This window comes from Chiloscyllium plagiosum, unplaced genomic scaffold (genome assembly GCF_037043375.1).
Source record: "Chiloscyllium plagiosum isolate Xiang-an unplaced genomic scaffold, Cpla_swu_hap1 HiC_scaffold_9, whole genome shotgun sequence".
NCBI classification, from domain to species: Eukaryota; Metazoa; Chordata; class Chondrichthyes; order Orectolobiformes; family Hemiscylliidae; genus Chiloscyllium; species Chiloscyllium plagiosum.
Window position 1 is genome coordinate 88,363,157 of NW_028270147.1, and position 25,833 is coordinate 88,388,989.

At 41.9% G+C, this 25,833-nt stretch overlaps 1 protein-coding gene across 1 annotated transcript in view; it reads left to right on the plus strand.

Moving 5' to 3' along the window:
* The window catches only part of astn1 (astrotactin 1), a 2,207,527-nt gene that overhangs the window by 1,188,418 nt on the left and 993,276 nt on the right, over window positions 1–25,833 (plus strand). The window contains exon 10 of the mRNA XM_043700015.2: window positions 20,278–20,415. Coding sequence (XP_043555950.2) covers window positions 20,278–20,415 — 138 coding nt within the window. The remainder of the gene's footprint in view (window positions 1–20,277; window positions 20,416–25,833) is intronic.

Genomic DNA, 25,833 nt, shown 5'->3' on the forward strand with positions numbered 1-25,833 from the left:
ATATTTTCCCTGCTTGTGCATTTGTTTGTATTTATAATATGAGGGATTTTGTAAAAGGGTTGGAATTTTAATCTGTAGTGTTACATGCTGCTAGTTTATAACTGTTCCCCTATTGCGAGATTCTAATTACTTTAATAAATAATAATTCTTGCTAAATACAGAAACCTGCTCTCTGAGAGTGAAAATGGGGTAAATAAAACAGATTTGTGGACTTACGTTAAAATCTTTTTTAACGACTGTTGGAAAAGCAGGCTTGACATCCATTGCACAAACCACTGAGTCATGACATATGACAGATTCCAAAGAGTTGGGAAAGCAACGGCAGTCTTCTGACAAGAAAAATGAGGACATTGAGCAGGGTGTTCCTCAACTTCTGTATGATAGATTTCAGCAGTGCTAAGTTCAGCAAGCCAGGCAGAACTTAGTGGACATCCACTTCCAGCAGGGGTGAGTTGGGTGCAGTGATCATTCATTCACTGTCAATATGGAGTGCTCAAGGGGAAAATAGACTGCTGTTGTTCTTCGAGGCAAATGCAGCTTCTGTTTGTTCTTTTTCCTTGTTGCTGTTGAATGTTTTAAACCCTGTGAGGGTAATGGGTCCTACATTGAACAATGAGAAGCTGCTGGGCTATGCTGTGCATTAGGGAAAAGAATAGTGTTGACTTAGACAGGGTTGTAAGATAATCTGTAGCTTAGGATAAGTAAACTGTGGTGGCTTGGTGCTTAAACAGCAATGGATGTAAAAACGTGCACTTATATGTGCAATGACGTGTTAGTAAGGCCACGTGTGTGCCCAGAGGAGCATTGGTTTGTGTATGTTCTCCCTTGTCTGTGGATGGTAAGGGGAAACTCCTGATTGCAGATCCTTGACAATGTGCATGTCTGGGTTTCAAAGATGGTAATAGCACCAAGGATCCCGGGATACCTGGATGAGAACTTTCACTGAAGGCGAATGGGGGAAATAGAATGAGCACTGGGGAAAGGTGCATAGGTATTGAGTTTGGGGAGATGTGATGATGCTGTGACTTTAAGAGGTGTATTTTGTCCTGGTTTATTTTTAAGAGAGATTGAATGAGAGATGCTGAGCAGTCTATGGTAAATAAAAAAAAAACTTTGGGGAGGCATTGGTTTTCTTTTTTAAAGAATAATCGAAGCAGCCTGGCTGGGTGTGGCCAGCTCTCACATTAATATTTCTAGTTTTAGTTCATTTTGAGCTTTTGCTTTCAGCAGTTGCTGTTGGCATCTCAAAAGGGCAGAGACTGCAGGAGTTTTGATTACAAAGAAGCTCCCTTTTCCCTCACTTAGTTACAGCTGGATTGTGGACTTTCTCTCTGCTGCCGGGTTACCTGGGAGACATATCTATTTTTCTGAATTGTCCTTTTTGCCAAAAAGGTCTTTTTAGAGGATGTTAATATATTGGAACAGGTAATTAGTAATAGTTACTATATCTGTTATTCTGTTAAGATTTCCAAAAGAGTTAAGTTATTTTAAGTTCTTCGTTCTTTGGTTGTATTATGACTATAGTGTTTAAATAAATCATGTTCTGTTTAACAATGAGTAGTTTGACCAGACACATTGCATCTGAAACACAGCACATTACATTTGCCTTTAAAAAAAGAAGTTCGAGTCTCGGCTACCTTCTTACAATATTTTGAGGGAGTCTCATCTAGTCCATGACAAAGATAATGTGAGAAAGATCACAAGGCCTTGCAGAAAGAAACCTTCCATGATATGTGCCAAAGATGTACTGAGCCAAAGAGTCAGACAGCACAGTAACAGTCCCTTTGGTCCAACTCATCCTTGCCAACTATGTGTCTCAAACTAAAATTGTCCCATTTCTCTGTGTTTGACCCATATCCCTCCAAACCTTTAGACAGGTACCTATCTAAATGTCGTTTAAATGTTGTAACTGGACCTGCATCTACCACTTCCTCTGGCAGTTCGTTCCACATATAAAACACCTTTGTGTGAAATAGTTGTCCCTTTTAGATCTTTCTCCTCTCATCTCAATACTCTCCAGCTTTGAAATCCCCTACCCTTGGAAAAAGACCTTTGGTATTCATCTTACCTCAGCCCCTCATGATTTTATAAGCCTCTATAAAGTTACACCTCAACCTCCTACATTCCAGTGAAAAAGTCCCAGCCTATCCAGCCTAAAACCTCCAGTTCCAGTAAAACCCTTGTAAATCTTTTCTGCACCCTTTCCAATTTAACAAGATCCTTCCTATAGGGAGAAAGTGAGGACTGCAGATGCTGGAGATCAGAATTGAAAATTTTGGCGCTGGAAAAGCACAGCAGGTCAGGCAGCATCTGAGAAGCAGGAGAGTCGACGTTTCAGGCATAAACTCTTCATCAGGAATGTGATGAATTTTTTCATTCCTGATGAAGGGTTTATTCCTGAATCATCGACTCTCCTGGTCCTTGAATGCTGCCTGACCCACTGCTTTTCCAGCACCACATGCTTTTGACTCCAACATCCTTCCTATTGCAGGGTGACCAGAACTGTACACAGCACTCCAAAAATGCCTCACCAATGTCCTGTACAACCTCAACATGACATCCCAATTCTGATATTAAATGCTCTGAAGGCAAACGTGCCAAATGCTGCCTGCCTTCACCACCCCGTCTGCCTGTGATGTCACTTTCAAGGAACTATTTACTGAGCCCCTAGGTGTCTCTGTTCAACAACACTCCCAAGGCCCTATCATTAACTGTGTAATTCCTACAATTGTTTGTCTTAACAAAGTGCAGTACCTCCCATTTATCTACACTCCATCTGCCATTCCCCAGCCAATTGGCCCAGTTGATCAAGATCCTACTTTACTCTAAGATAACCTTCTTCACTGTCCACTGTACCGCTAATTTTAGTGTCACCCGCAAAGTTACTAACCATGCTTCTTATATCCTTATACCAATCGTTTATATAAATAACAAACACCAGGTGGACCCAGCAATGTTCCTTGTGGAACATGGCTGGTTACAGGCCTCCAGTATGAAAAACAGCCCTCCACCACTCCCGTCTATCTCCCACCGTCAAGTCAATTTTATCTCCAATTGGTTGGGCCGTCCTGGATCCCATATTTACTCATTTGACAACTAATTTCTCAAGATACAATCTTCAGTTTCTTTCCTGCCTAAGTTCTGCTGCAGCCCAGCTGTTAAAATAATTGTCTGCCTCTGCTTGTGCAACAACATTTCACACTGACTGAAATGTCTGTGGATATGTGCTGAGAGTCCTTGAAATAGCAGTTATAAAAATGTGGTTGACTTCTGCTGGTGGTGGAGGATGGGATTAACAGCAAATTTTCAGCATCAGTCAAACTACCCCTTTGAAACAGATCACTAGTTCAAGATGTCAGGCATGTAAGGTGATGTCAAAATGCTGAAATTGTGATTCAGCACTCAGGCACCATCATGGTCTGCCCTGCAGACACTCCATCCTCACAATGGATGGTCACTGAAATCAGTAAGAATGTCAAGTTTCACTGTCCCACATCCCTGGAGAAATCCTTCACAAACTGACATCTTGTTCAATTAGCAGTAACTGGGTTTTCCAAAGGCCAGAGAGATTAATAATATAAACTCAAAGGGCTACCGAGATACAGCGTGAGAATGGGACGAGCAGGGTAGCTCTTACGGAGCTGATACAACCCATTGGGTTGTATGGCCTCCTTCAGTACTGTAAGTTCTATGATTCTGTAAGAACATTTGTTGAACCATGGAACTCTTGCGAATAATTTAATAATTGTGGAAATTGCTGTTATGTGATTAATTAGAAATATAGAAACATAGAAGATAGGAGCCGGAGGAGACCTTTCAGCCGTTTGAGCTTGCTTCGCCAGTCATTGTGTTCATGGCTGATCGTCCAACTCAATAGCATAATTTTGCGTTCTCCCCATAACCTTGGATTCCATTTGCCACAAGTGCTATATCTAGCCACTCCTTGAATGCATTCAAAGTTTTGGCATCAATTACTTCCTGTGGTAATGAGTTCCACATGCTCACCATTCTTTGGGTGAAGAAATGTCTCCTCATCTCCATCGTAAATGGTCCACCCCGAATCCTCAGACTGTGACCCCTGGTTCTAGACACACCCATCAGAAACATCCTCCCTGTATCTACGCTGTCTAGTCCTGTTAGAATGCTATAAGTCTCTGTGAGATCCCCCCTCATTCGTCTGAACTCCAGTGAAAATAATGCTAACCTAGTCAATCTCTCCTCATACATCAGTCTGGCCATTCCCAGAATCAGCCTGGTCAACTTTCACCGCACTCCTTCAGAGGCAAGAGCATCCTTCCTCAGGAAAGGAGAGAAATATTGCACACAGTAAATCTAGCTGATACCTCACCAAGGCCCTGTGTAACTGCAACAACACATCCCTGCTCCTGTACTCAACATCTCTCACAATAAAGGCCAACATACCATTTGCACTGGTCCCACTGCACACTCCCCTCTCCCAATTTACAGCCATTCAGGTAATAATCTGCCGCCTTATTTTTGCTTCCAAAGTGAGGAACTTTACGCTTATCGAAATTATACTGCATCTGCCATTGATTTTGCCCACTCACCCAACCTTTCCAGATCATGCTGAATGATCTCTGTATCCTCGTCACAGTTCATCCTCGCGCTGCAAACTTTGAGATGTTACATTTTGTTCCCTCATCCAAATCTTTTAATATATATTCTGAATAGCTGGGATCCCAGCACTGATCACTGTGGCACCCCATTGGTTACTGCCTGCCAATTTGAAAAGCACCCATTAAATTCTGCTCTTTGTTGCCTCTCTACCAACCAGTTTTCTATCCATCTCAATACATATCCCCCAAACCCATGCACTTTAATTTTGCAACAACCTCTTATGCGAGACTTTGTCAAATGCTTTCTCCAAAGTCTAAATATACCACATTGACTGGCTCCACCTTGTAAACTCTATTATCAACTTGTTAACTCTTTACATCTCCATAGAATTCCAACAAATTTGTCAAGCATGATTACCTATTCTTAAGTCCATGTTGACTATATCAGATTCTACCACTGCTTTCTAAATCCTTTGCTATAAAGTCCTTGATAATGGATTTATGAATGTTCCCTACTGCCAATGTTAGATTTACTGGTCTATAATTCTCTAGTTTCCTTCGACCTCCCTTTTGAATATTGGAGTAACATTAGCAACCCTCCAATCTGCAGAGATTCTTCCAGAATCTATAGAATCCTTGAAGATGACCACCAATGCATCCACTATTTCTAGGTTATCAGGCCCTGTAGGTTATCAGGCCCTGGGGATTTATCTGCCTTCAATCCCCTCAATTTTCCCAGCATCATTTCTCGACTAATATTGATCTCCCTCAGTTCTTCCTTCTCAGTAAGTCTTGCATTCTCCAATATTTCTGGTATCTGATTTGTGTCCTGTTTCGTGATGACAGAACCAAAGTATGTATTCAGTTGCTCAGCTGTTTCAATGTCCCCTATTATACTCTTTCCCTCCCCCACACACACTTTTCTGTCTGTAGGGGACCTACACTAATCTCTTTCTCTTCAGGCACCTATAGAATCTCTTTGTGTCAGTCTTTATGTTTCCTGCAAGCTTACTGTTGTATTGTATTTCTGTATTTTCCCTCTTAATCAATCCCTTTGTCCTGCTTTGATGAATTCTAAACTGCTGCCAATCCTCAGATCTATTATTTTTCTTGAACAATCTGTATGCTTCTTCCTTGAATCAGATACCATCTCTAATTTCCTTTGTCATCCATTGATTGGCCCTCTTACCCATTTTGCTTTTGTGCTGGACAGGAATAAGCAGTTGTTGCAGTTCCACAATGTGTTCCTTGAATATTTACTATTGCCAATTCACTGTCATCCCTTTAAGTGCCTTTCCCCAATCTATTAAGGCCAACTCACACCTCATATCATCACAGTTTTCTTTATTAAGATTCAGCACCATGGTCTCCAAATCAACTACCTCACTCTCCATCTTGATAAAAGAATTCTTTCATGTTTTTGTCATTCCTCCCTAAGGGATCTTGCACAGCTGGAATGGCAATGATTCCCTTATGATTATGCAGTACCCAGTTTAGGGTGACCTGTCCTCCATTTGGTTCCTCCACATATTGGTTAAGGAAACCAGCCTATATACACTCCAGGAATTATTCTTCTACGGCATTGTGGCTAATTTGATTTGCCCAGTCAATGTGCAGATTAAAATTGCCAATGATCACCGATATTTCCGTATTACATGCATCTCTAATTTCCTGTTTGATGCCATTCCCAACATCACTGAAGTTTGGGGATCTCTATCCGATACCAACTAATGATTTTTGCCCCTGAGTATTTCTCAACATAACCCATACAGACTCTACATTGTAAGAGCTCATATCCTTTGTCACTACTGTGTTAATTTCCTCTTTAACCAGCAATACTACTCCACCACCTTTTTCTTTTTGCCTGTCCTACATAAGTATTGAATAACCTGGGTCATTTAGTTCCCATCCCTGGCTGCAGGGTGACCATGTCTCAATAATCCCAATTATATCATACCCATTTACATCTATCTACATGATTATTTCATCCACTTTATTTGAAGTGCTTTGTGCATTTAGACACAAAGCTTTTAAATTTGTTCCACTTGTTAATTTCCCTACTTTGATATAATTCCTTGGTGCATAAATGATTCAGAGTTGCCGGTTTGGACTAGGGTGTACAAAGTTAAAAATCACACAACACCAGGTTATAGTCCAACAGGTTTAATTGGAAGCACACTAGCTTTCGGAGCGACGCACAATCACCTGATGAAGGAGCGTCGTTCCGAAAGCTAGTGTGCTTCCAATTAAACCTGTTGGACTATAACCTGGTGTTGTGTGAGTTTTAACTTGGTGCATAAACATAGTCACCTGTTGTGTCCCTCACCTTTACTGTCTGGTAACCAATGTTTAAACTTTTAAAAATATTCCAATAAATATTTGTACTAGGTATTTTAAAACCTGCCCTCCCCTCATGTCCCATTCTGTCATTTTGCTGGATTTTGAAAAGTTGTTTTATTTTTCTGTTTTATATTTCCTACATGAATATGAAAATCTTTCAATGTGGTTAACTGCTTGTACAGTCTGGTGACATTTCTATTGTTCCACACTGAGAAACCTCAGTAAAAACATTGTAATCAATTACAGTGCCACTGCACAGCAACCGAGATGAAATTCTCACCAGAAGGATTGGGTATAATTTCACGATCAAGTGACGTAGTATATGTCTTGGTGGACTGTCCAATTGTGAATGGGCAAAGATGTGTACTATTTCGCAACAGTAAGATAGATGATTTGTGTGTACCCAATCATAGAGAAATGTGTTTGGATTCATTTCTCCTGTAAATTCAGACACTGGTGCTGAGTGGTTTTCTCCAAAATTATATTGACATTAAAATTTATAGCCTTAGGTAGACAAGGAATTGGAGAGTTTAGATTACCAAAAATAGAGGCTGCTTTTGTTCATTCTGTAACTAGCTAGTTGGAGGTAACAACTGGAATTGATCAAGGCAATGTCAAATTACATCTGCAAACACTCAACTGTCACTTCCGTGTGGTACTTCGTCTTTATTTAAATTATTTAGTGAATACAAATCCCTGAAACCAAGTGACATCCTCTTGATTTACTGAGTTCAAGTTATTTCCAGCTTTGGCTGTTTATAGAGGGGATACAGTGATAAAGGCCACTCTCACGTGATACTGTTATTAGAGATTCACTGAAACGAACGTTGCTTAGAAAGGAAAATCTCCCCTGACTATCTCCTTATGGATGAGATGAACAGTTACACAGATAGTTACAAAATAAGGCAATTAAATATTCCACAGAGTTCAGTTGTTCTTCTACCTGATAAGGAAGAAGGAAGCAGATTAGGGTTTAGTCACTCACATGCCAAGATAGATGGCTACTGTGAAACTTTAATGAGTGGTTATGGATCCATATTTATAGTAAGACTAACCCAGGGGAGCTTGGTTAGTGGAATCAGTGATAGGTAGGTTTCTGCCTGATCTGCAGAAGCATTGAGTTTGCTGGAGGAAATTCTTTTGATTTCTTGTTTTCTATGACTTAAATTCGTGACTTTACAGTGTGGTAGTTGAGATCTTTAATACGTCAGTATTAAATGCTCACACTTTTGGTCGGCATTGAGAAGCATGACTTAATAGCAATGAAAGTACTGCATCATCAATTTTAATTCCAATAAAAGTTTGTTTGATTTTAAAATGTTTCCCGCCTTATGCTTGTCCAGTCGAAAAGTAAGAAAGATTGCAGTACAGCACATCAAACAAGTGATCACGGTTGGATTATAGGTGAATTGTGAGATATCTAAGTGCTATAGCAGTAAATATTTCTCATAGATATTTTACGAGAGCATAGTCTAATTAAATTGAGCAGACTTGTTGAAGCTTTGTTCCTTCAGTTTCCTCCACAAATTGTGAACAGGATTTCAGAACCAACTATAGTTAGTTTCGGATTCACTGAGAGTATAATTCACTGAGAGATCTTCACATCTGATGATTGTGATATCATTCATGTATGCAGGGTGTCTGTAATTCCTGGAATATCTCTCTACTGTTGAAAATAGTTATTAAAACTAGTAAAGATTTTTAACTTTGTACACCCCAGTCCAACACCGGCATCTCCAAGTCTTGAATTTCTTGGCTTTGCTCGGGCTTCATTTCACAGTACCTCTTTTAGTTAAGTTTCACTCTGTGAGCAGGATGGGCTTCCACTCTATATAACGGCAGCAGTCACTTCAAAATCAATTTTCCATTGTCTGCCTGCCAGTTTCTCCACTATTGTTATTCAAATCGAGGCAAGTGAGGTGCCTGATATTATCACATCGGGCGTTTGGACGCTAAGCTTGCAGTGCAGCCAAGGTAAATGGAATTGGGTTAGATGAGACATACCTGTTATCAGCAACCGCAGAGACTGGTGGAACATTCGTTAATTTTGAAGTGAAAAGTTTGGAAAAACTTGGAGCACTGAGGGAACTAAATATTTTATCGTGACTAGACACTTCCTCCTGTGCCAACATTTCGGGAAGCTAGATTGATGTAACTGCGAAACAGTGATGTCTGCAACCAATTTTGACGGAGTCCAGGTGTTGCATGGGTACAAGTTCAGTTGGGTTGAGGATATATCATTCCAATAAGTCCATGTGTGTTTGCATTGGTTTGGTTGGCAGAAGATGTCATTCAGGAGAAAAAGACTGCAGCCTGTTCCTTCTCCCGATGACATGACATGTCTGCTGTTGCAGTGGTCTCGGAACTGCCACCTTCACCAGAGTGTCCTGTGGGAACATGCCTCAGGCATTATGTTGCAATTGTGATTTGATGCCTTTGTTAACTTTATGCCTTGTTTCCAGCAAGAAAGGCCATTGATCCCAAGTCCATATGTGAGATGAGTGCTCCAAGGTTACCATGTTTTGCATCAAGAGGTCTGTATGATCTGGGGGCTTCATCCAAAAGCAGGCATTCACCACCTTCCCCCTCCAAAATCACTTGTCCCATCCTTAATCCACTTGCTGGTTCCTCCTTAACCCCTCCCAACTCTTCCTATTATGTGATATTTGGTGCTTCCCCTTGTTTTATGTCCTTTGTTTCACTGCTTAATGCTCCAGCGGTCGGTCTGTCTAATGATTTGAACACTCCATTGTGTATATGGTGAACAGATCTCCAAGTGGGTGTTGGAGTGAATGAGTGAGTGGGTGCTTGAAGCTGTTTGGTCCTTGCTTCAGCTAAATGGTGACTGCTTTACAGAGCATCGTATTATCAACCAGAAGGGAAAGCCCACTTTAAATCCACTATCCATCTGAAACAAGAGCCAAGCTCAGGAAAATGAATGAATGAGGAAATAATATCCCACTCTTCTGATGGTTCTGTGCAAGTCCAGGAGCAATTCTGGTGTAACGTTATAAATAATAGTTATTTTCACTACTTCGGAAGTCATTAGCTCATCAATCCTGGAATTTAGTCTGTGCACATTTCCAAAATTGGATTTGAGAACAAGGAAAGGTGCCACTACAGAATGTCTATTTGTCCAGGTTCAAATGTCAGGGAAATGAGGTGGCCATGCCTTTGGTTGTTTGCCTTGTGACTTCATTGAGAGGGTTGCAAGTGAATTTACACTAACGCAACATTCAGGCTCAGCACAACTATTGTCATGGGTGGCACGGTGGCTCAGTGGTTAGCACTGCTGCCTCACATTACCAGGATCCCAGGTCCAGCCTCGGGCAACTGTCTGTGTGGAGTTTGCACATTCTCCCAGTGCCTGCATGGGTTTCCTCCGGGTACTCCAGTTTCCCCCCACAGTCCAAAGGTGTGCAGGTCAGGTGAATTGTCTATGTTAAATTGCCCACAGTGTTAAGTGCATTAGTCAGTGAGAAATGGGTCTGGGTGGCTTACTCTTCGGAAGGTCAATGTGGACTTGTTGGGTTGAAGGGCCTGTTTCCACACTGTAGGGAATCTATTCTAAGCTCATCTAAAATAAGGTTATGTGCTACTGTCCTTTCAACGTCCTGATAGATTGCCCTGGAAACCCATTTTCTGGATTAGTGGTGCTGGAAGAGCACAGCAGTTCAGGCAGCATCCAAGGAGCTTCGAAATCAACGTTTCGGGCAAAAGCCCTTCATCAGGAATAAAGGCAGTGAGCCTGAAATGTGGAGAGATAAGCTAGAGGAGGGTGGGGGTGGGGAGAAAGTAGCATAGAGTACAATGGGTGAGTGGGGGAGGGGATGAAGGTGATAGGTCAGGGAGGAGAGGGTGGAGTGGATAGGTGGAAAAGGAGATAGGCAGGTAGGACAAGTCATGGGGACAGTGCTGAGCTGGAAGTTTGGAACGAGGGTGAGGTGGGGGAAGGGGAAATGAGGAAACTGTTGAAGTCCACATTGATGCCATGAGGTTGAAGTGTTCCGAGGCGGAAGATGAGGCGTTCTTAAACCCAGTTAAACATGAGTCTCTGCCCATTTGTGAGTCAAGGTGAGCTCAGGGACAGTTTCCTTCCACCTCTGTGACATGGTAATGGACCCTATTTTAGTCCACAATACAGCTGTGGGTATTAAATACTCTACCCTTTTTGCTTTCAGTACACTGGAGAGTAGACTGGATCAACAGGCAATCCTGAGATTCATTTGTGGACCAGGATACAATACCTAAGTATTCCAGGGCCTGCATATGACTGATATAATTTGGATACATAAGGCTCAGTTTTACTGCAGACTAATGTGCCTGCCTTATTTATTTCAAATGGAATCTATTGTACACTCAGACAGGCAGATCGCCAAGCCACTTAGTGAGGAAATCAGACAGTGTTAAACCTCCCTCACCATGTGTACAGCCTTCCTCAACTGATTTATTACCACAGAGGCCTCTCTCCTTGTAACTATTTTACTGCCTCTTTCTCTTCTGTGTCTTTCACATTCTATCTGCATCTCTGCACCCTCTTTCTTTGTGTGTGAGAGCCTCTCTCTCTCCCTCTCTCTCTCTCTCATTCCAATCAGCATTAAAGCTTGCTATCTTCCCACATGGGAAAATCAATGAGAATGAAAGGTGAAAGTAATAATGTCAGAGATTTGACCGTAAATCACAATTACAGGTGCCAGATATAACTGTCCTCTCTCAATTAATTCTCATTGCTCTACTGAAGTCTGTTTGGTGTATTCTTGTAATCTATTTAATCAGCCTGCCCTGAAATATTCATTTCAAATGATCTACAATCAAGTATATTAAGCTGAGGTTTAGAAGAGACAATTCTCTATTGTACAATTTATTATGTGTTCAAATGACATAAATTAACCATTCAGTAACATTTAATAATGAATATGCATTAAGGTTTAGCAAGATTCACAAAAGGGACTATGTTTGGAATGTTTTGAAAAAGAAAAAAATATATATTTACATAGAGAAGTAAAACACTCCACAATGTATGTAATGCACTGAATTTATTTGTAGAAGTCTGAAACTGTTAATGTTGAGGCATGCCATTAGTCACACCTACTCACACAAGAAGTGGTTTTCCTCCCCCACTAGCTTCTTACACTTGAAAATGATGGTAATGATAACATTTTTCATGTGCAGCAGCTCGTATTGCATTGTGAGCTGAGGTACTCATGCAACATGGTGATGAGCAAGTGTGGATTTGATTTAGTTGCCTACAAAGCACATGATTTTCACACTCTGCTGAAAGTTGCCCTCTTGAACAGCAAGATCAGCAGCGTGGAAGGGCTGGAGATTTAAAATCCCAACAGAAGAGGTCCTCGTTACAATCCTCACTGAGCAAGAACACCCCAGTGAATGGTCACAGCATTTCCGACCCGCTACAACAGGAGAGTTAGCAGCTCCCTGGAAAAGGGAAATGCATAATTCCAAAAGGAGATCCAGCCTGTGTGGCAGGTCCATGGAATCAGAGTTCTGGTGGAAATTCAAAATTGAGTGAAGAGGTATCAGAGGGTCTATGAGTAAAGCTCAGAATTCCTGGTGGACCAAGGGAAATGTTAAAAAAAAAGGCACAGGCTGGAAAAGGGGGAAGGTAAAACATTACATTCAAGTCGGTTGAAGCATTGCTGCCATGGCAATCAGATTTCACAAGGTTCCAGAAACAAAAGTAACATGCCGCAAAACAATTCTCCATCTAAAGTTACAGACACAGAGACATTGAGAATCCAGTAAATAGCCTGTTAACTTTGGGTGGATTCAAAGCTTAAGCAGACCTTCAGGAGAGCTGTGATTAAAGGCATTTTACCCATGAAGGAGACAAACCCTCCATTTTAGGTGCAAATGAGAGAAAGCTCTTCAAGAAGCATGAAGTGCTGCAGAACCGCTATCACTTAGCGGTAAACACATCTTGAGAAAGCAAAACGTATGCAATTAACTTCAGAAAATATCAGAAATAATGGCCTGGATTTTTCGATGGCCTGACAGCTGTCGTTATCATGTATTTGGGATCTCCCCAGGGAGGCACTGTGGAAACCCCATGGTAGAAGACTGAAGAAGTTGCCCGGAAATTGAATTTTCCAACCGGGCAACTCCACGAGAGTTGGAACCCTCTGAATGTCTCCATTCAAGTTGGAGAATTCCAATGAAATTGAACAGCTAGCTACTCAGGAATGCATGAAGTCCAAATGCATGAAGGTTGAGATGGTCTGACACAACTTCAGTTTGCAGGTCCCATTCAGGCAGTTGGTCCATTTTGTGACAGTGTCCCAGGGAATCCTGAGTCCACGGTGATACCGTGCCTGGCATTGAGGATGGCAAACTGAGTGTCCTGTAGCTCCTCCACATCCTGACCTTCAGCTCTGATCTCGTCACATAGAGACAAATCGGCATCGAGTACAGGTTGCTGCTTGGCCTTGGGCTTGCTGGTGCATCTGTTCTTTCTCGATTCCTCTGCAGCTTTATGGCACCAGACCCATAATGACTATGAAGTCCGCTATTGCTGGATCCATTGGTCACAGTGCCAACGAACCTGTGTGGGGAATGTTGCAAAGTGGGGAGGTTCTTTACAATATGAGCAGGCAGTATTTGCAGACGTGAAGGTGTAGCATAGTTGTCCATACAGTGAGACATGGAGGATTCTGATAAGAAGGGCAATGGAAGACCCCGAGATGCACATTTTACATTGTGGCCTTAGTGCAATGTATGTAGCACAAATCATGCCACACAATTAGAGCAGGAATTTCTAAATGCTATATGGTATGATTACTAATATCCCACCTCTGTCCCACCAACTCCCATCTCCATATCACCCAAGAAAGACAGCACAGCATATAGGAACATATTGGTGAAAACTTACAGTTTAAGATGAGTAGGCATCAGCTCTATGCCATTGGGCAGCATATGAAATATTGGATTGCTTTTTTATTAATAGTGGCCCACAGATAACATGCTTAAAATCACCTGGAATTACTTCTGCTTCACAGTAATGATCATGATTTACCTGTAATGACTAATTACATGGTCAAGGTTACTTGTCTGTCTCAGTTGGGTACTGTATGCACTTCACATGCTGGGTTCGATGATTACAGATGAATTCAGCCTGCTCTGTCTAAGTAGCAAACATATAGAATGCTGGAGAAATCAGCAGGTCAGGCAGCATCTATGGAGAGAGAAACAGAGTTAATGTTTTGAGTCTGGTATGACTCTGCTTCCTAACTATCATCTTGATAAAATAAACCCCAAAGCAGATTTGAAATGTTAACTTCCTCCACTGGTGCAGCCCGACCTATTGAGTTTCTCCTGTGTTCTCTTAAGTGTATTTCAGAATTCTATCAGCTGCAGTATTTAAGTGCCTGATTTATGTGATTACCCCTGAAGGGGCCTCACATTGTTCACACACATGTAGCCTATGTACTCAGACAGAAAAAAAAGATTACTGAACCCACTGCAGTTGTGGTCACAGCCATTTCTCATTACCGTTGCAGTTACAATTTGCATGAGGCTGGAAAGCAATGTAGGGTGCGTTTCACAGGGAGTTCTGGCTCAGCCTGGTAATGGAAGACCATCGCCACCTCCACTGAACCCCCACAATAGTTCTTTCCTTGCACTGCCTGTTATCCCTCATCAATTCTGAGCTTTTACATGTTCCCAAACAGATGTCATTACACCCTGTGCCCTGGTCCTACAGTTTAGCCATGACAGACACATGCTGCACTGTTCCCTCCGTTGAAATAAGGATAGTTGTGGTCATTGATAGTGCAGCCCATATCGTCCCACCTCTTCTGTCCCCCCATCTTTGTATATTGAGCTGCCTTCTTCACAATCATTGTCTCCTCTCCAACCCAACATGCTGCCTTCAATCCTCTCAGTGAAGGTTCACAAATCTCTGTCTTTCCTTGTCTCTTAGTGATGACATGAAGCCAGGCAGCTTGTTACGGGTGTGAGCAGTGATCAGACAAGAGTGGACCTCCTCAGCTGCCCGACTGCAGCAGTGGCCCCGATAAGATGCTTTGTCTATTGTGAACAGATGTCCTGGACTAGCCACAGAAAATCTCTGACTGATTTGGAAAGACCCAACTAATGAGTGAGCAGATCTCTGAATGGTCTGAGAGCAATTCACTGACCAGCTTTCTCTGAATCCTCTGACTGGGTGCATTGGGCCTGCAGGACTGACGATGGTCCGCTCTCCAACTGCAGTAATACAGAGCCCCTGATTCTCTCCACTTCAAGCAGCCAACTGACATGTTAAAGCCCTTAAAGTGTGAATAGATGCTGTCCTTAACTGATTGTGGTAGGAAACCTTGTCTTAACTGAGGGCTAATCCACTTATGCTTGGAAATATGGTAAATTGGTTGAAGCACATAGTCGTAGAGATGTACAGCACAGAAACGGACCCTTCGGTCCAACTCGTCCATGCTGACCAGATATCCTAACCCAATCTAGATCCATTTGCCAACACCTGGCACATATCCCTCTAAACCCTCCATGCTGTGTTCACTGCTGATCCATGGTGCAGGTGTTGCACTGATATAGCAACATGTCCACCCTCTTGTCTGATCACTGCTCACAATCCTAACAAGTTGCCAGGCTTTGTGTCGTCACTAAGAGACCAGGCAAGGCACATGTTTTGTGATCCTCCAGGTTCTGAATGAGGCATGAAAGTGCAGTAAGGCAAGCCAATGCTATGAGTGTCCAAGTGAGTGAGTGCTAAGATCTTAAAGAAATACCTTGGTCCAATGCATGAGGTGGATTCTTGTCCCTTTGAGCAAAACATCGAGGCCATGTACCCCAAAGTGCAGCATTGAAGTGGAGTAGCGTGTTCTGAGTGAGTCAGAGATGTGCCGTGAGGATGTGCTGAGGCTGATGCATGTCTGATGCCAACGTTCGTGCTCACCTCAGATCCAAGCCCATTAGCAGGTATGCTGCTGACTGAATGCAAGGGAAGAGGGAAAGCAAAACAAAAACAGAAAAGAAAACTAAACAGGAGCGGAAACTGTAGAGCTAAATGTTGAGTCTGGGTGGCTATAAAGTGCCTAACTGAGGGATGAAGCACTGTTCTTCAGTAGGCAAGGACAGAGCAAGGTGGAGCATTGAAATGACAGACCACCAGAAGCTCATGTTCTGGAATATAGGCCTAATGATAGTGGTCTGCATTTCCCAATCTGAGGTTGGTTTCTGCACCCCACCCCCTCCAATATAGAGCAGATCACATTGTGAGCAACATCAAGTTAGATTGAAAGAAATGCACGTAAATTGTTGGGTCACCTGGGAGGTGTGTTTGGGGTCTTGGATGTTGAAGACAGCGGGGCAGATCTTACATTTTCTGCACTCTCACTCTGGGAAGGTTCTGTGGGAAGAGAAACGGACAGTTCCCCATCAGATAAATTTAGGAACCCAATGTGTTATTTCAAAATATTTTCTGGCACCAGTCAGGGATGTGTTTGAGTTGGTGAAGCTTCTTAAAAGATTTCTGTTGGCTATCATAGAGCTTGACAGCAGCATGAATGAGCTAAGGGTCAATGCAGATGCTGGAGGTTAAAACTTGACCTGATTAGGATGTAAGGAAAGCTTTCAGAAAATGATGAAATGCCATTAATTCAGTACTCGGGTGACTACCTACTCAGGTCTCATAAGCATCTTCCAAAATAACCCGGGGAGATTGATGGAAGGCTTAACAATGGACAACAGTGAGATACAGGTTATTAGCAAGAGGCAACTGACTGATTCCAGTTTGAACAAATGAAATAGGCAGATTGACGGCACTGCTGATTCAGCAGATTGGCTCAGGAATGAAGGTTGTCAAGGATGTCCTGAGTTTGCTGTACAATATCAAAAAGGTTGACAGAAACACATTCAGTCAAGAGACTCTGTACTTAAAAAAAAAAGCTTAATTGAATGAAATCTTCCAAAATTAATTTTCTTTGATGTCTTGGAAAGATTTTTGGGTCATACTGTGGCTTTAGGGCTTCAATTTGGCAATTTGTTGACAATAAAGCGAATGAAGGAACTAGGTTCTGATGGGAAGTATTTGGAGATTGATGACACAATGAAAATAAAGCAGAAATAAGACCAGATATCCCATTAGGGCATATGTCATATCTAACTTAAGTCAGTTAGTGTTGAATATCAATGTCTTGTTTCAAGATAAAAGTGCACACAAAGGCAACCTAGATTTTTAAACTATCCGAAAACATTTAGTAACGTTGTGATTATTTTGGATATGGTGAGCATTGAAATGACTGACAGCCCAGGATTCTTAGACTGTTCTGACGGTATCTTGTTATTTTTCTGTTTGTTTTTGATTGTGAACTGACATGAGAAAAGGGCTGACTTAAAAACAAATATTACACTTTTTGAAGGCTAGTTAACTGACCTTCAATGTTTGATGAGTGAGAGCCAAGGGTTGTGGATGAACGGAGATTCGGCTGGCAACAGGCAGCTGATTGGGTCTGGTGTGCGCTTACCAGTTATTGGTGACGAAGGCCTTGTGTATGCCGACAAGTATGTGATTGGCTCCCAGGTAGCTGACCAGCTTGTGGATGTGAATGCTTGGGTCAGAAGCATTGGATCTCCAGAAAGGAAGGAGCAATCTTTCTCTCTTTGGTAGGAACCACCTCAAGCCTGAAGAAAGCCAGTTCATTTCCCCTCATCAGGTGCTGTAAGCTTTGGTTTTTAACCAATAACTTAAAAACTTCATAAGTGTGGGTCACTTGTATCGAGAAGGAAACTTGAGGAATAGCAGGGCCTAAGAAGACAAATGGGAAATCCTTTGAACCGTGTGGATAGGCACCATTGAAATGTCTTCCTATTCTTTCTATTTGCCCAGATGACCCATGTTTTTCTTATCTATCTGTGTATAGGGGGAGTTTTCTAACTGTTTATGTTGAAAGTTATGATTGTTTCTGTAATTGGAGCCTATTTATTTGACTTGTTAAGTATGGAAAACTTTTCTGTGCTTTCTGGGTCAAAAACAGCTAAGTTGGGGAATCTTGCATACTTTTATAAAATGTTTAACTTTTATAACGTCTTTTATAACGTCCAGGAATAACAGGGTTTGCTTTCGAGCACGCTACCTCAGTATATCCTGTCGCAACAGAGAGCAGGATTGATCTCATCCACTGACAGTATAAATTAACTTTGCTTTGAATTCCATTTTCCATTTATTAACTCAAATAATTCCCATCAAGCTGTCTAACTAAAACTGGCATCACACTCTGAAATCACCAAGACCCTACTTAAAAATGCTTACTACCTAGCACCTACAATGTGAATTCTGTCACTGTGTATAATGCACACATCTTTAGGATACCACATTTCATGGTCAGAATGTAATCTAGGTGACTGGGCTGAGAGGTGGCAAATGGAGTTCAATGCAGATAAATGTGAGGTGATTCACTTTGGGTAGAATAACATGAAGGCAGGATACTGGGTCAATGGAAACATTCTTGGTAGTGTGGATGTGCAAAGGGATCTTGGAGTCTATACACACAGATCCCTGAAAGTTGCCACCCAGGTTAATAGTGCTGTTAAGAAGGTATACAGTGTGTTAGGTTCTATTGGTAGAGGGATTAAGTTCTGGAGCCGTAAGGCAATGCTGCAATTGTTCAAAATGATAGTGCGACTGCACTTGGAATATTGTGTACAGTTCTGTCGCCCCATTACAGGAAGGATGTGGAAGCATTGGAAAAGATGCAGAAGAAGTTTACCAGGATGTTGCCTGGTCTGGAGGGAGGTCTTATGAAGAAAGACTGAGAGACTTGGGTCTGTTCTCATTGGAGAGAAGAAAATTAAGAGGGGACTTGATAGATGATCAGAAGATTAGATAGAGTGAACGTCTTTTTCCTAGGATGATGATGTAAGCTTCTACCAGGGGTCATTGCTACAAGTTGAGGGGTGATAGTTTTAAGACAGATGTCAGAGGCAAGTTCTTTACTAGAGAATGGTAAGGGCTTGGAATGCCCTGCCTGCCAATGTTGTTAACTCAGTCACATTAGGGAGATTTAAACAATCCTTGGAAAAGCATATGGATGATGATGGAATAGTGTCGGGGGATAGGCTTAGATAAGCCCACGGGTAGGCGCAATATCGAGGGCCGAAAGGCCTGTTCTGCGCTGTATTGTTCTATGTTCTATGTATCACATGCCTCTCAGCTCCTAAAATGGACAACATCAAGATGACATGGTAGACATCCCTGTCCCTCAGAGATGTCATTAATTGAAAACAGACAGTTCTCCATCATAGGTAGCACCATAGCAAGAAGAGTTGATTGCTACAACGTATCTGTCACAGTCCTGGAATAACAATAGACCTAGACCAAAAGTGACTGAAGTCAGGTTGAGATCTTAGGTTGAGGGTGCAGAAAGGGGGTGGGTCAATGGCTGGGGGAGAGCAGGGTGCTCAGAAGTAAAGGAGAGTGTTGGGTCTGATTGGGGCCCCTTCTTCCCAAAGCTTGGTCTCTGGTAAGCCAATGACAAAGGCTCCATGACTTCAACATTCAAACACCTCTGCTCCCGAACTCTGACAAATACAACGTTGTCTACATAAGCCTGTGCTAGTAGAACACCTCAATATGATTCCTGTTCATCAACTGATGCTGGAAATCTCTACTGGAATTTCACACTACCCCCCCCCCCCGTGGCAGCGGCCATTCCATCGGGCATCATAAAACTGTATGGAGTGAGCCTGTCACTATAGACCACCTTCTGGAGTGGTGTACCTAATTAATGGCCACTCTGGGGCCGTCACCTGCTGATAGTATTTCACCAATAGTGGAGGGTTCCCATGAAGGTCTAACTGTAGTTTCAAAGGGATGAGTGGGAGGGGGAGTCCCTCCTATTTGGACACCCCATACTTAACAGATTAATGACCTCCATTAGCAGGAAAGGACCACCCCACCCTACTGGAACACCACCTCACAGACTGTGCCCCCCCCCGCCCCAGTCCCTTGATCACTGCCCCTTCCAAACAACACACTGAGGTCTGGTCAGACTGCTCTTATTGAGTCTGCCTAAAGTATCTTCAAGTATGACCTCCAGCAACACCCAGCATTGCCTATCTCTCCCAGCCACTGACTGACCTAACACAATTGCAGGTAGCACATGGGTGTTGAATTTCCATCTTAGGCAGTCATCTGGCTGACAGACTGTAAAATCAAACCATAGCTTCCAGGGCTCATGGAAATAAGCATATCCTGTGAAAAGTTTAGCTGGTGACCTGGGCTGTTCTGCAAGTGTAAACCTTGACCTCTTATGTAACCACAATGTTTGCTCTACCTGCCATTCTCAGTTATAGTTGCAATTCCTAAGCACACATGTTTTCCTTTTTCTCACAGGTTCACCTACACACTTGGGGAAGGAATGTGGCTGCCGCTGAGTAAAAGCTTTGTCATTCCCCCAGCAGAACTTGCCATTAACCCATCAGCCAAATGCAAGACAGACATGACAGTGATGGAGGATGCAGTTGAAGTCAGGTAAGAGGCCACAGAGAGAAAGCATGGCCTACTAGCTCTCTTCCAACTTCTGTCATTCACCTCAATCTATTTTTTCCTGAATTAGATCTATGGCGTATACTGGTGTAATAATACCTGAAGTCCCTTTGAACTCTTAAGTTTGTAGTATGAAAGTGAATTGATACTTGAAACAGACATGTCTGTTCATAATCTTTTTCTTATTGTCCTTGAAGTGGCAAACTTGGCTCATTCCCTGCTTCTTTCACTCACGCACGCGTGTACCTCTCTTTTGCTAAACAGGATCATGAAACACCCTGTGCAGAAAATTACCAAATTAATCTGCTAAACTGTCAGATTTAAAGCAGCGCTAAGCAGTATGAGAACCTGCAATTACATTAGGGATAAGCTGTTAAATAGCACTGCAGACAGATCCCGAGATGTGAATGGGCCTGCGCACTGACTACTTACAGGATTTTTTGAAAAGGGATTATGACGGTCCATCAAGAATTTTACCTTTTGCAAAATGTAATGATAACCAAAAGCAGCTCTTTTCTAGACCCACGGATAGCTGTTTCTTTAAAACTTATTGTTTGTGAATCAGTAGTTCAAGATAGATCAGAAAGGCCATGTTCTGTCTGCGCATAGATCAAAATCTTGCCAAAAGGCTTCCACCATTATTTTTAAACAAGTTTTTAAAACAAAGACACCTTATCCTACTAAAATATTACACATAACTCCTTGACTTATTTGCTTGAATCCATTGTTTTCTTGAAATGTAAACATAATCTTAAAATTTACCGAAAGTAGAATCGTCTCGTTATAACTTTGATTGACCATATACTCTGTAGTAATGAGTACCATGTTGTAATGTAAAGCAGAATTGATTATTATGTTTAAGTGTTAAAATGTCATAGTTCCTCAAGAATTCACAAACCGATGACAACATCTGACAATTCTTAAGTTTGGTTTCTTTTTGCTCTTATTACAACTTAGATCAATTGTTTTTGCGATAATATAAATGTAGATATAATGTATCCTGAAATAATGTTGCTCGTCTGAAAACTGCTAGTGGGGAGTGCAGTTCATCAAAGGACCTAATCCATAGTTAGTAATGATGACCAAGTTCCTTGAACAAACTGAAATTGTTAGTGTACAGTTACAACTAAGAGAGAAATTGAATTGGACAAGTTTGCCTTTCTGGGTGAGGCAGGGTGTTGATTTGGTTAGATTTATTACTGTCACAAGTATTGTATTGCGTGCTAACCAGACAAATCATACCTTCTATAAGTACATAGAACATAGAACATCACAGCGTAGTACAGGCCCTTCGGCCCTCGATATTGCGCCGCCCTGTCATACCAAACTGAAGTTCATCCCACCTACAGTATTCCATGTACATCCATTTGACTGTCCAATGACGACTTAAATGCACTTACACTTGGCGAATCTACTACCGACGCAGGCAAAGCATTCCATACCCTTACTAATGGTATGGAATGACATCTGTCTTATACCTATCTCCCCTCACTTTAAAGTTGTGTCCCCTTGTGTTTGCCGTCCCCATACTTGGAAAAAGGCTCTCCCTGTCCACCCTATCTAACCCTCTGATTATCTTGTATGTCTCTATTAAGTCACCTCTCAATCTTCTTCTCTCTAATGAGAACAGCCTCAAGGCCCTCAGCCTTTCCTCATAAGACATTCCTTCCATCCCAGGCAACATCCTAGTAAGTCTCCTCTGCACCCTTTCCAAAGCTTCCACATCCTCCTTATTATGCGGTGACCAGAACTGTACACAATACTCCAAGTGTGGCCGTACCAGAGCTTTGTACAGCTGCAGCATAACCTCCTGGTACCGGAACTCAATCCCTCTATTAATAAAGGCCAAAACACTGTATGCCTTCTTAACAACCTTAAGTACATCAGGTTAATGGAACAGAATGCAGAATGTAGTGTTACTGCTACAGAGATGGTGCAGAGAGAGACCAACTTTAATTTTGAGAGGTTCATTCATAAGTCTGATAGTAGTAAGGAAAGAAGATGTTCTTGAATCTCTTAGTATATGTTTTCAAACTTTTCTATCTTCTGTCCAACAGAAGAAGATGGAAGAAAGTATAGCCAGGGTGGGAGGGGTCTTTGATCACATGGGCTGCTTCCCCGAGGTAGCAGGAAGTGTCGACTGAGTCAATGGAAGGAAGGCTAGTTTTCATCAACTGGGCTGCGTTCATAATTCTCTGTAATTTTTTGATGTCTTGGATAGACCAGTTACCATATCAAGTTGTGATGCATCTGAATAGGATGCTTTCTGTGGAGGGGTCAATGAAAATCGGGTCAGAATCATTGTGGGCATGCCGAATTTCCTTAACCTTCTGAGGAAGTAGAGGCACTGGTGTGCCTTCTTGACTGGAGCATCGATGTGGATGGGCCAGAATAGATTTACTCCTAGGAAGCTTTCAACCACCTCCACCTTAGCACCATTGATACAATCAGGGCCATGACCTCCACTCTGTTTCCTGAAATCGATGACCAGCTCCTTCATTTTGCTGACATTGGAGGAGAGATTGTTGTCTTTACACCATGCAACTAAGGTGTCTATCTCTTTCCTGTACTCTATCTCGTGGGCCATAGAGTCATAGAGAAGTACAGCACGGAAATAGACCCTTCAGTCCAACTCGTCCATGCCGACCAGATATCCCAACCCAATCTAGTCCCACCTGCCAGCACCCAGCCCTTATCCCTTCAAACCCTTCCTATTTATATACCCATCCAAATGGCGTTTAAATGTTGCAATTGTACCAGCCTCCACCACTTCCTCTGGCAGCTCATTCCATACACGTACCACCCTCTGCGTCAAATAGTTGCCCCTTAGGTCTCTTTTATATCTTTCTCCTCACACCCTAAAGCTATGCCCTCTAGTTCTGAACTCCCCACTTCAGGGAAAAAACTTTGTCTATTTATCCTATCCATGCTCCACATGATTTTATAAACCTCTGTGAAGTTACCCGTCAGCCCCCGATGCTCCACGCAAAACAGCCCCAGCCTATTCAACTTCTTCCAATACCTCAAATCCTCCAACCCTGGCAACATTCTTGTAAATCTTTTCTGAATCCTTTCAAGTTTCACAACATCTTTCCGATAGGAAGGAGACCAGAGTTGCCCGCAATATTGCAAAAGTGGCCTAACCAATGTCCTGTACAGCTGCAACATGACCTCCCAACTCCTGTACTCAATACTCTGACCAATAATGGAAAGCATACCAAATGTCTTCTTCACTATCCTATCTACATGCGAGTCATTGTAACAATAGTCAAACAATGCAAGGCAACCCACTGTAATATGCACCAAAAGAGCAGACCTATGAGAAAGTCTATCATATCATTTGCCTAGCAATTTCTTTCTTCAGGCACAGGGAAAAGGCTTTCCTTAACTACGTGTTAATCCTAACACAACCTTGTCCTGTGCTTGTTTATTGTTCTCGTCATTGACATCACACTGGTTTAGTGGAAAGCTACCTCATAGCACTCTGCACCCGGGTTCAATTCCACCCTCAGGCGACAGTCTGTATAGAATTTGCACATCCTCCCCATGTCTGCCTGGTTATCCTTCCACAGTCCAAGAATGTGCAGGTTAGGTGTTTGGCCACACTATGATTACCTATAGTGTCCAGGGATGTGCAGGCTAGATGGGTTAGCCATGGGAAATTCAGGGTTTCAGGGATAGGTTGGAGGGGTGGGTCTGGTTGGGATGCTGTTCAGAGGGTCAGTGTGGATTCAATGGGCTGAATGGCCTGCTTCCACACTGTAGGGATTCTATGAAATCACAACCTCAAGGAGAGGGGCACTAACTGTAAATAAAAGGTGGATTTTTCCATCTTTCTCTTTGAAAGTTGAGCATCGAGAAGTACATCTAAGGAAATAAAACTAGTGATTAACAGCCTCAATATTAATCTGCACTTGAGCACAGTTTCATGCTGGAAAATAGTAAAAATGAATTATATTTGATTATGTTTCACCAACTTCTAAAGATTTGTGCATTCTCATAATAATGTGTCGAGTGATAAGGCTGCAGTTAGCTCTAAGCTTCATTTTGTTCGTTTTTCTTCTTTTCTTTAATACTAATGTTCTTTCACAAATCCGTCTGTGATACTCCCATAAGTCAGGAGACAGTCAAAAGTAATGTATTTTTTTGTCTGAAAAAAATCTTTATGGTCTTTCCAGAGGAAAAAAAATCCCTCATAGGACCATGTTGTTCCAGTGGCAAAATCTCTTTATAGATTCATAGATTCATACAGCGTAGAAAAGGCCCTTTGGCCCATGAAGTCCAAACCAACATTGCTATTACTAAAAGTGTGCTAATCCCAATTTCTTGCACTTGTCCCATATCCTTGAATGTTATTAATGAAACTACTATGAAACAAGAATTTAGCAATTGGAGATCAAAAGGAGTCTGTGAAAACAAAATGGTTCCATAGAATCATACATTTTCTGCAGCATTCATCTCTGTTGCTCTTTTTCCCATGTTTGGAAACTGAGTTCCAGTTTAGATCCTGGCTAGCTCTCCTTACTCCAATCTACTTAGCTCAAAAGTCTTGAAGTTTGCTGTTGCTGTGGCAAGTAAATACATAAAGGTTTCTGGTGCAATCGGTTTGATCTGAAGTTTAATTCCAGCGCACGTTTTTGCTGAGCTTTCGACCTGCATTATTTGGCTGAGAACACTGAACTTTATCTGATATTTAAAATCCTCAGCACAAGCCTTGATGAAAAGAGCTATCATCTGGTGGAAATAATACTTTAGCTGGGTCTGCAAAAAAAAAATGAATAAATCACAACGTGCATTGGAATGAAGTATAAAAGATGATTACATTGAAGAAGTTGTGTTTTCGTTTTTGTTGGAAGTCATGAATACGTAGCATATTTTTAAGAAAGATATTCATTGGAAGTATTGGGTGAGATAGTCTGTCTGACTTTCAATGATGCAGAGGTATACTAAGCATTAGAAATGGGATTTTTATAACAATAAATTACATGTTGAGCGATAGAGACGACTGTGTTTTGATGTTGACACTGAGGTCTTAATAATTAATTGTGTGGTAATTGTCCAACATGTTTGCTGTTTTGTGCCAAAGGATCCTCAGCCTCAAGGTGAGACATTAAGTGAAATTATCCTGATATGCTAGCTAGCAGGTAGCAGGCAAAATCTGTGCTGCTCCAGTCACATTCACTGCAACTGTAAAACAGGCAGTTGGAAATTGCAATGCACTGTCTCACTTGCTCTACTCTCCCTTAGAATCTGTGTGATGTCCCTCTTGGAGTGAAGAAGGCACACATATTTTCAACTGCTCCTGCTCAGTAAGTGCATCTACCTGTCCATATAGTCTCTCATGTGTTGGTTGCTCAGTGACTTGCTTATCCAGAAAAGAGGAAAATAGATAACCAGCAGTTA